This window comes from Octopus bimaculoides, chromosome 1 (assembly GCF_046866305.1).
Source record: "Octopus bimaculoides isolate indiv1 chromosome 1, ASM4686630v1, whole genome shotgun sequence".
NCBI lineage: Eukaryota > Metazoa > Mollusca > Cephalopoda > Octopoda > Octopodidae > Octopus > Octopus bimaculoides.
Window position 1 is genome coordinate 4,150,567 of NC_142928.1, and position 12,500 is coordinate 4,163,066.

The 12,500-nt window shown below is 38.8% G+C and overlaps 1 protein-coding gene across 1 annotated transcript in view; it reads left to right on the top strand.

The window, feature by feature from the left end:
• LOC128250466 (uncharacterized) overlaps nucleotides 1-12,500 on the top strand; it is a 22,438-nt gene that overhangs the window by 7,018 nt on the left and 2,920 nt on the right. The window contains exon 3 of the mRNA XM_052975579.2: nucleotides 6,202-6,341. Within this exon, the coding sequence (XP_052831539.1) occupies nucleotides 6,202-6,341 (140 nt within the window). The remainder of the gene's footprint in view (nucleotides 1-6,201; nucleotides 6,342-12,500) is intronic.

The following is a 12,500-nucleotide window of genomic DNA, read 5'->3' on the forward strand; positions in this document are numbered from 1 at the left end:
ATGGTGCTGGTTTTGCTTCTTTCATTAACGATGGGAATATTAGCTTTTCAAAAGGGGGTCTTTTTATATCTTATACTATGGTTGCTGTCATAGATTTCATATTTTTTCAATTTTGCTTCACTTGTTTTCAAATTTGGTTATACCGCTATAGTTTTGTCTGCTAGTTATGAAAAAGAAATTCATTTTTGCCATAAATTAATCAATAAAATGTTAAGAGCTTTTAAAGTTTGCGAATTTGGGGAAATTACACCATTATACACATGACTGTAAATCTCACATTGGAGTCTGTTTCCATAGCAACAAGCAAAGCTGTAGTCTGCTCTGTTTTCATTATAATAAGGACACCATACTAAGCACCACTGTAACCATCACAAGTTTTGACAAGCAGCATCATTTTGTGCCTGTGTTATTTCTCTGTCATTTTGCGACAGCTATCACGCAGAAAATGCTGACTTCTGAATCCCACCTTCAACTTGGACTAAAAATGATCAAACTTTAAACCTCTGTAAGATTTTCCTAAAACTTTAGAGGAATAAATGAATCCCAAATGTGGATTCAGTGCAAAAAATTACATCAATATACCAAATTTGAAAATTTTCACTTAATTTTAAAATTTCCAAATCTGACAGCAACTGAGAAGATGGATTCATTTATATATTGTATATTGCATATTTATTTCATGTTTGTATGTTCCCTTTCTGCCTCTTTGGTCCCTTGTTCATTGGTTATTTCTCGTTGCCCCACCAAAGGGGAGTAATATTATTGTTGAAGGTGCAAAATTGAGTCCAGTAATCCCTCGCCTATCGCGGGTGTAATGTTTCAAAACCTCCCACAGAAATAATTAAAATCTAAATACCTATTGGCCACAGAAACCTGAATATACTGAGGAGTCTGCAACATAAATTTGCATATATTAGACAGAAAAATCTACGATGTACTGAATGTGTGATAGGCGAACTGCGATATGGCAAGGGATTACTGTAAACCCTTTGGAGGATAACTGATGAGGGCTTGGGGACTTTCTGTGTCTGTTTTCCATTTATTTTGATTGTATATATTATATGTTTTTTAACTTATATATATATATATATAGGTATACAGGTATACCTCACCCTACATTGTTAAATGGTTGCAGGAGACACGACTTAAGCAAAAAAACAACTTAAGTCAAATTAACTTGTCCCCAGGCTAGGCTAGGCTGAACTTACTTGTCACTAGGCTAAACCAATAATAACCATTCCCAGTTCTGTACTTTATTTATGAATGCATCTTCAATAATACATGGTTAATTAAAACCTATTTCAAGCTTACAAACAAATAATTTTAATTTTTTAATGCAGTACACTAAAAAAAAAAGTAATCTAAGTTTATGAATACAATTTCACGGTGTTTACCGTACATCTCGGACACTTTATTTATGAATGCGGTTTGCAACAAGACATGGTAAAATAAAAGCCTTTTTTAAGCTTAAAAAACAAATTCAGTAATTATTGTTATTTTGCAATAGTAAAAAAAAAATAAATTATTTTAAATTTACCAATATGTACTACACTCTCGGAAGGGTATTTACGAGATATCACCATGCTTGAAATAGCAGTGAAAACCTGACTCTAAAACCACATCATGTATTCAATATTGAACAAAGTGAAAAGACAAATAAATAAATAAACTACTGAGAATTGGTATATTTCATTGATGAAGGCCAATTATTTTTATACAGAACCAGAGACCCAGGTTCTGGGAATTATCCAGTTTTCACTAGTTTACTTGTCTTTTCACCTTGTGCTGTATTGAATACATGATGTGGTTTTAGAGTCAGGTTTTGACTGCTATTTCAAGCATGGTGGTATCTCTTAGATACCCTTATTTATAATTTTAATAATAATTATAACCTATAAGGGTTTTTTTTTCAAGAATGGAGACACATCTCACTCAGCTGCCTCAATGTTCTGCATGGCAAGAAGTGAGATGTTTGAATGAGTCAGCTGCTTTCAATGCTCTGAAAAATGTCAGAGCATCTCTTTTATAGGGTACAAGAAGAAGATTCAAGATTGAGTTATGTGATGGCATGATGCTGACTGGTTGCTTAATATACAGACCGTGTGAAACTACTGTGGTTCGGCCGTGATGTGTGACCAGTTACTTAGCAATTTGGTTTCAAGTCACAGCTACACTACCTTCAACACTGACGATGTAAACACAATTTATTAGTTTTAATAATGTTTATCAAACAATCTCTGATGAGAACCTCCTTTCAGTTTTATTGATTTTTATGTAAGAAGGTGTGCTTACTGCTTACTAGGGTAACATATATTTTGGAGGTAAATTCTAAAAGGGTTTGTTATCTGGTCACATGCTGATGCAAAGCACTGATCACATAATGGTGAATTCATTGATCCATAACTCAGGTTATGTCAGGTCAAATGATTGACTTTATAAGAACAGATTTATAACAGCCATATGTGATGGGTGGGTGGGTGGAGTATCTTAAAGATCGCAAGGAGAAAAAAAGCAGATTGTGATGATGATGATGTTGATGGTGATGGTGATGATGATGATGGCGAAGTTGGTGGTGGTGGTGATGACAAATGATGATGATGAAGAGGAGGATGATGATGATGACGGCAATGATGCTGAAGATGATGATGTTGAAAATTGTGACAATGATGACGATGATGATGTTGAAGATGATGATGTTGAAAATTGTGACAATGATGACGATGATGATAGCAACAATGACTGATATTCATGATGATGATGACTATGATGACGAAGACAACAATGACAATGTGGCTGGTGATGACGACCATTATGATGGACGATGACAATAATAGTGAGGATGATTCTATTCAGTATTTCGTCAGTGATTCATAACAATTGAATTGCTAATTGGTCGTTGAATGAGTGAAATTTCTAAGAAAACTTTAAACTTTGTTAATGTTTCCTTTTTTCTTTTGCAAGGATTCATAGAAATTACGATAATTATTGTAATTAATAATAACTAATATAATTACACAGTCATCAATGTCCCCATTGTGACTTCACAGCAAAATCCATCCCTTGACCGAAATTGAATTCACGCATCCATCACAAATGGATGCAACTCCTTTGTGTTTCGTTTTTCATTAACTTTAAGTCCTCCCCTTCAAACATTCATTCATTGAAACCACCAAGAGTGACTATCATCATCATCATCATCATCATTGTTTAACGTCCGTTTTCCATGCTGGCATGGGTTGGGCAGTTTGACTGAAGACTGGCAAGCCAGAAGGTTGTGCCAGGCACCAATCTGCTCTGGCAAAGTTTCTACAGCTGGATGCCCTTCCTAACACCAACCACTCCAAGAATGTAGTTAGTGCTTTTTACATGTCAGGTGGCACTGGCATTGACTACTCTCAGATGGTGTTTCTTACGTGCCACCACCACGAGAGCCAGTTGGGTGGCACTGGCATCAATTACTCTCGAATAGTGCTTTTTACGTGCTACCAGAACACGAGCCAGTCAGGTGGCACTGACATCATCATAATTACACACAGTATTTCTATGAAATGGAAGTCTTGAAATATTTCTGTTATTGCCATAGAAATCTGAAGCTGGTGGAAATGAGAGGGTGTCAGATTGTAGATTGGTAAGTTAGTAGTTCATGTCACACCACCAACAGCTAACCCTGTATCAATGCACAGCTAAATCAGTTGTTCTTTTCCTACCAACTAAAAATGTTGGCCTATAGCCTAAAACAGTTTTATGACACAAGACATCGAATAGACGTTTTATTAACAACATATTTTTACAGGAAGAAAAGAAAGAAAATAACATTAAAAGTATAAAAAATCAAATTATCAAGAAAACAAACCCAGGTCTACCTCACCAAGGAAACAAAGAAAAAAAGAAAAGGGGTGGGGAGTTAATCAGCAGAAGATGTAGGAGAGGGACTATTTGGGTTGTAGACCTCATAACAAAGGGTGTGTTTAGCTATGCCTTGTGGACATGATTTGAAAAGCATAGCTGTGGAGAATGGCCAGCAGCACTCACCCCAGCAGCCATCCCAGCTCAACTTGATACAAACAGATGCTGCAGGAGTTGAAGGATTAACAAAGAAAACAGTGGACAGTGGCCTAGCATGGATTCATTGGTGTAGGCATGGCTGTGTGCATTAGAGCTTTGTTTTACAAAATCCTGAGACCCCCTTCGGCCATGACTGACTATGGGATTGCACCTAGAAAGTTACCCTCCCAGGCATAAGTCTGGGCAAGGTTGTTTATGGAAGACCAGCTCTAACCACTGAGCCATGTGCCTTCACTTTTACAAAATACTAAGTTTGAAAATGAATATCTCTCATTATCGCTCTCTTTACTTCTTTTTGTTTTTTTCTAATTGGGGTAGCCATGTATCAACCCTACAACAAGACACCTATATCCATCCCCTCTATACCTTTAATCACTCAACTGGCACAAATCCATACACCCTTCAATACTCTCCTCTTCCAGTTGACCAGTTGAGGGTTTTTTGCCTTGACCCTGTCAGTGCTGGTGACACATAAAAAGCACTGGTGATACAGTTCTATATTTAAGAGATGAGGAATTATATACATTATTTACATTATTTACATTTGATGGATATTTGTCCTCATCTTGTTTGTTGTTAACACAACGTTTCGGCTGATATACCCTCCAGCCTTCATCAGATGTCTTGGGCAAATTTTTGACCTGGGTTCTCATTCCTAAGGTATTTTTCAATATTATTATTATTATTCAGGTCACTGTCTGGAATCAAACTCGGAACCTTGGGTTAGTAGCCCGTGCTCTTAACCACTACTCCATATAAAAATCACCCAACACACACAGTAAAGTGGTTGTCATTAGGAAGGGCAACCAGCTGTAAAAACCATGCCAAAACAGATAAATGGAGCTTGGTGTGGCACCTGGCCTTGCCAGTTATTGTCAAACTGTCCAACTCATAACAGCATGGTAAACAGACATTAAATGATGACGATGATGATGATAAATATTAGTTTTATTATTATGTATAAGCACCAAAAAATTTAACAAAAGTTAAATTGCATTTGGGGTGTTCGGGTAGAGAGAATACCTTGGTTTTGGGCAGCAACATACTTAGGGATGGATGGGTACACTGGTTCTCACCTGACTCTCACTTGTGGCTCCAAGACCATTCTCAGCCATACCCTGGTAACTGCTTCCACTGGTAGGCTAAACTTAATAAGGAACTGAAGGCTTGGAGAGGAGATGGGTTCTACCAAGCATTTCTAAGATCCACTGAAATGCCATAAGAGACACGGTCAAAACACAATATGCTGAACTGGTCAAGGCCCAGAAAACAAATGATTGTTCTGTTCACAGCTATTTTACTGGGAAGAGGAGATCAATGTACAGTAATCCCTTGTCATATCACGGGTCACCTATCGCGGTTTATTATTTAAGCTTATGTCGATTCCTCTGTGGTGTTGTTTTGCATTTATAATAAAATGAATTCTTTTTATTTGTTTCAGTCATTTGACTGCGGCCATGCTGGAGCACCACCTTTAGTCGAGCAAACTGACCCCAAGACTTATTCTTTGTAAGCCTGGTACTTATTTTATTGGTCTCTATTGCCAAACTGCTAAGTTACGGGGACATAAGCACACCAGCATCAGGTGTCAAGTGATGTTGGCGAGACAAACACAGACACACAAACATACACACACACACACACATATATACGATGGGCTTCTTTCAGTTTCCGTCTACCAAATCCACTCACAAGGCTTTGGTCGGCCCAAGGCTATAGCAGAAGACACCTGCTCAAAGAAGCTCATCGTGTGCGCGTGCGCGCGCGCGTGTATGTGTGTGTGTGTGTGTGTGTGTCTGTGTCTGTGTTTGTCCCCCCAACATCGCTTGACAACCGATGCTAGTGTATTTACGTCCCTGTAACTTAGCGGTTCAGCAAAAAAGACCGATAGAATAAGTACTAGGCTTACAAAGAATAAGTCATGGGGTTGATTTGCTTGACTAAGGGCGGTGCTCCAGCATGGCTGCAATCAAAGGACTGAAACAAATAAATAAAAAAATTGTATGTATGCCATATTTTTTTATATCACCCATGACAGCAAAAGTATATTCCCAAAATTATCTGACGGGTAACACCTAGTTGTAATTAAAATGATAATTGTGCAAAAATTTAATTTTGTAAATTTTATTCCATTAGTTGTTGTGCTGTTGGTTATGCTGTAGAAAATCTTACAAACGTAGAGAAATTAATACAATTCAGAGACAAAGATGTAAACCATGATGGCAAAATCACTCACAAAGAATTTGAAAATTTCCACAAGGCAATTGATAAAAATAGTAAGTGCAAAATACCAATCTAATTAATAACTGCCATACTAACCCTCTATCTACCTGCTTACCCACTTACCTATCTACCAAAAGTGGGCACTGTTAATTGAAAAGTTAACTTTGTTAACTGTTAATCCATTAACCAAAAAGTTAACTTTGATAATCGTTAATCAGTTAATTATTTTAGAATGTAACGGAAGATAACGATAAACCATTAATGCTAATTTTTATTATAGAAAAAATACAAAATAATTAGTTTTTGCTCTAGAACCACCTAAAACACCTTTAAAAAGTGCCAAAACTATAAAATACTTTGACTTCAATTGAATTGAAGTTAACGGAAGTTAACTCAAGTTGACTTGAATTAATGGAAGCTAAATTTAACGGAAGTTAATTAGTCTGATAATGATTTCCAAAGTTAACTTAAAAGTTAAATCGTTAACGAAAAAGTTAACTTTGTTAATTAATGATTAATGGATTAACAGCTTGGTGCCTATGTTTACTATCTACCCACTTACCTATCTACCTGCAGATATATATACTTACTTATACATGTGATGGCATTCACCTGGGGTGGGTTGAGCTAGTTCATGAGTTCATCATATTCCTCATAAATGATGACCACATCCAGTGGTCAGCCCAAACACTTAGTTGTCAGGGTGACAGTGATTTTGTGGGGGTTCCATGAGTAACCCTCAGAAACCTCCCTCTTTTGGGGAATCGTTCATTGTTAGAATTTATTGGTACTGTTTTTCTTTTTACAAACTTTTTCATGTAACCCTACATGGTACCATCTTTGATCTTTTATTAGGTTGTCAAGAAAGTTCATGTGGAATTTTTAATTTTGGTTTTAAATGATGTATTTTCAAATTAATTTTCGTTAAATTACTTTGACTATATATATCATTTTAAAGCCCGTTTTTCACTCTATCTAATAGTGTTACGCTTTTTCTTTTTGAATAATTAAGCTATTTTTTCCAGAACATTGAATACAAAAGGGACAAAAATCAAATTCGCACAATTTTCTTATTCCAGTTCAAGCTAGGCCGAAAAGCTACTGAAACAGCACATGATATCAACGATGCGTTTGGCCCAGGAACCACTAATGAACATACAGCACAATGATGGTTCAAGAAATTTCGTAGTCGTGATGAGATTCTTGAAGACGATAAGTGTAGTGGTCAGCCATCGGATGTTGACAATGATCAACTAAGAGCTTTAGTCAAAGCCAATCCACGTACAACTGTTCAAGAGCTTGCTTCTGTATTAGACGTAACTTATACGACAATTTCCAAGCACTTGAAAGAGATTGGAAAAACACAAACACTTGAGAAATGGGTGCCGCACGAATTAAATGACAACCAAAAAAAATGCTGTTTTGAAGTGTCATCTTCCCTTCTTTTATGTAACAAGAACAACCCGTTTCTCGACAGGATTGTGACTTGCAATGAAAAATGGATTCTTTACAACAAATCGGCGATGCTCAGCTCAGTGGTTGGACGCCGACGAAGCTCCACGGCACTTCCCAAAGCCAAAGTTGCATCAAAAGAAGGTCATGGTGACTGTTTGGTGGTCTGCAGCCGGTCTCATGCAACACAAATTTTTGGATCCAGACGAAACCATTACGGCGGAGAAGTACTGTCAGCAAATGGATGAAATGCATAAGAAACTCCAACAACAACAGCCAATATTGGTCAATAGAAAAGGACCAATTCTTCTCCATGACAACGCTTGACTGCACATCGCAGAAGTTGAACGAATTGGGCTACGAAACTCTGCTTCATTCGCCATACTCACCAGACCTCTCACCTACCGACTACCACTTCTTCAAGCATCTCAACAACTTCCTACATGAGAAATGCTTGAAAAACCAAGACGATGCCAAACATGCCTTCAACAACTTCATCACCACCAGACTGCAGGAATTTTATTCTACTGGCATAAATAAACTTGTTTCACGTTGGCAAAAGTGTGTTGATTCTGATGGTGTTTATTTTGATTAATAAAGTTTAGCTTGAGCTGAGATATGTGCATCCGAATTTAAAGGTTAAAAACTGCAAGAACTTTCTTGACAACCTAATAGTAAACCCTTTGTGGTTAATAAAGAAATCATCATCATCATCATCAACAACAACAACATTCACTTTCCCATGTTTGCATGGCCCAGACGAAATTTACTAATTTAGATATTTTTTATGGGTGAATACTCTTCCTGTCGCCAACCCTCACATGCTTCCAAGCAAGGTAATATTTTCCCCTGACCAGACATGTCTTTTTTCTTTTTTACAAAAGACTAGAAACAAACAACACTACTTGATTGATGGTGATGTTCGTTTACAACCATTACAAGATGTCTAGACAATGGTACATACAAAACATACATTCATATATATGTGTATATATATGTTTATTCTTTAACACAAATATTGTTGACAGTAACCTCGAAGTTTTAGCCAGTTAAGCCATTGATAGACTTTAGGTCATTGTTGGCCAGTTAAGCCATCATCAGACAATAGCTTCATTGACTAAAACTTCAAAGTCACTGTCAACAATATTCTTGTTTAAGAACAAACTTTTACCCTACAAAACTATCAAGTAACTCATTAATGTTAAATTATTTTTATTATAAATAATCATAAATAAAAACATATATATACATCTGTACATGCAGGTTTGGCCAAAAGTCACCTAACAGTAAATCAAAACCCATTTAAAACAAAAAATTATTTCATATGACACGTAAAAAACACCTTTTGAGCATGGTCGTTGCCAGAACCGCCTGACTGGCCCTCGTGCCAGTGGCACATAAAAGCACCCACTACACTCTCGGAGTGGTTGGCGTTAGGAAGGGCATCCAGCTGTAGAAACTCTGCCAGATCAGATTGAGCCTGGTGCAGCCTCCTGGCTTGCCAGTCCTCAGTCAAACCGTCAAAACCCATACCAGCATGGAAAGTGGACGTTAAACGACGGTGAGGATGATAGCACTTTGCTAATAAATAGACAAATGTTGAAAAACAAAAACAGTGACTTTAACTCACAGCATTCAATTATTAAACATTCATAATTGGAATGAATAAATAAAATCGAATATTAAGTATTTATGGAATTTTGATTTACTGTAGGGTGACTTTTGGCGAACTCTGTATATATATATATATATATATATATATATATATATAAAACCCTAATATGTTTCTAAAAGAGTATGACTCTCCCCAGACACAATAATATATATATATATATATATATATATATATCATCATCATCATCATCATCATCATCATCATCATCATCATCGTTTAACGTCCGCTTTCCATGCTAGCATGGGTTGGACGATTTGACTGAGGACTGGTGAAACCGGATGGCAACACCAGGCTCCAGTCTAATTTGGCAGTTTCTACAGCTGGATGCCCTTCCTAACGCCAACCACTCAGAGAGTGTAGTGGGTGCTTTTACGTGTCACCCGCACGAAAACGGCCACGCTCGAAATGGTGTCTTTTATGTGCCACCTGCACAAGCCAGTCCAGGGGCACTGGCAACGATCTCGCTCGAAAATCCTACGGGAGCCAGTCAGGCGGTACTGGCAACGGCCACGCTCAAAATGGTGCATCTCATGTGCCACCCGCACAAGAACCAGTCCAGGGGCACTGGCAACGATCTTACTTGGCTTGCCGGGTCTTCTCACGCACAGCACATTTCCAAAGGTCTCGGTCAGTAGTCATCGCCTCGGTGAGGCCCAATGTACGAAGGTCTTGCCTCACCACCTCAGCCCAGGTCTTCCTGGGCCTACCTCTTCCACGGGTTCCCTCAACTGTTAGGGTGTGGCACTTTTTCACGCAGCTATCCTCATCCATTCTCACCATATGTCCATACCAGCGCAATCGTCTCTCTTGCACACCACAACTGATGCTTCTAATGTTCAGCTTTTCTCTCAAGATACTTACACTCTGACGGTTATTCACATTGACATTACACATCCAACGGAGCATACTGGCTTCATTCCTTGCGAGTTTACGTATGTCCTCAGCAGTTACAGCCCATGTTTCACTGCCATGTAGCATGGCTGTTCGTACGCATGCGTCATACAGTCTGCCTTTTACTCTGAGTGAGAGTCCCTTTGTCGCCAGCAGGGGTAAGAGCTCTCTAAACTTTGCCCAGGCTATTCTTATTCTAGCAGCTACACTTTCAGCGCACCCACCCCCACTACTAACTTGGTCGCCCAGATAGCGGAAGCTATCGACTACCTCTAGTTTTTCACCCTGGAATGAGATAGAAGTTGTTTCCTGTTTGTTTACAGTCTTTATTGCACCTGAACATCTGCCACAAACAAAAACTAACTTGCTAGTTAACCTGCCTTTGATGTTGCTGCACCTCTTATGTGTCCATAGCTTGCACCGGGTACATCTTATAGAGTTACTACCTACTCCTTTTCTACATACTGAGCAGGGCCATCTACCTGAAGGGGTTTGTGTTTTATCTACCTTCCTACTTATTAGGATTTTGGTTTTAGCTAGGTTGACTCTAAGGCCCTTCAATTCTAGACCTTGCTTCCACACCTGAAACTTCTCCTCTAGTTCTGATAGTGACTCCGCAATTAGGGCAAGGTCATCAGCATAGAGGAGCTCCCAGGGGCAACCTGTCTTGAACTCCTCTGTGATTGCCTGGAGGACTATGATAAATAAGAGGGGGCTGAGGACGGAACCTTGGTGGACCCCTACCTCTACCCGGAATTCATTGCTGTACTCATTTCCAACCCTCACCTTACTGGTAGCATCTCTGTACATGGCTCGCACAGCTCTCACTAACCATTCTTCTATCCCAAGTTTCCTCGTTGACCACCAGATAAGGGACCGGGGGACCCTGTCAAAGGCTTTCTCCATGTCAACGAAAGCCAGGTACAGAGGTTTATCCTTAGCTAGGTATTTCTCCTGCAACTGTCTCACTAGAAATAAGGCATCAGTAGTGCTTTTACCTGGCACGAACCCAAACTGCATCTCATCTAAATTGATTCGCTCCCTAATTAGTTGGGCTATGACCCTCTCTGTAACTTTCATAACCTGATCTAACAACTTGATGCCTCTGTAATTATTTGTATCTAAAGCGTCACCTTTACCTTTGTAGCAGTTGACTATGATGCTGCTACACCAGTCATTGGGTATGACTCCTATATATATATATATATATATATATATATACAGGGTGCAATGGGTAAATTGCTGCCATTTTATAGTTTTAATTTTGTGCATGTGCATTGTTTTTTTGTATTCTGTTGACTACACAGTATAGTAGGGTCAGTTGGGCACTGTTTGTGAGAAAAACAGCACCATGACACAATTAATTCTGCCAGAAATTTGGAAACGACATGTTGTACTTCATGGCATTCACACTGGAAGCTCCAATACAAACATTTCAGAATGTTTGGTTGTCAATCTGAGGACATGTACTGAAAGTGATAAAAATCAAGCATCCAGTCAACATCAAGGTGTTTGGAGTGATCATTAGTGACGGTGATGTTATGCTTCCATTCATCCTCCCACACGGTCTCACACTCAACACGAAGGCCTACATCAAGTGCCTGGAGGAGGTAGTGCTGTCCTGGTTCAAGCGTGTGGTTGCTGGAAGACCCTATGTCTGGCAACAGGACTCTGCACCATGCCACACAAGCAGGGGAACCCAGTCAGGCTGTCAGACAATTTCTGCGACCACATCCCCTCTAACATCTGGCCACCTAACTCCCCAGACTGCAACCCCCTTGATTATTATGTGTGGGGCACAGTTGAGCGAGAGACCAACAAAACTCTTTGTAACACCAAAGATGAACTGAAGGCAAGGATTATGGCAGCATTCACCAATTTACACAAGAAGACCATCCAGAAGAGTTGGAGGAGATTCTGAAGTCATCTGAAAACTGTGGTTGAAGCCAATGGTAATTTTATTGAATAAACTATCGCTTTAGTATTTCAAGAATTTTTAAATGCAATTTTGGTAAATATATCTGTTACAATGAGATGTCAACGTTATTTTCACTTTTGTGTAATTTAGATGACAGTTTATTCACCGCACCCTCTGTGTGTGTGTGTGTGTGTGTGTGTGTGTGTGTGTGCGCGCGCTCATGTGTGTGCGTGTGTGTGTATTTGTGTGTGAGAGTGTGCGTGCGTGCGTGTGCGT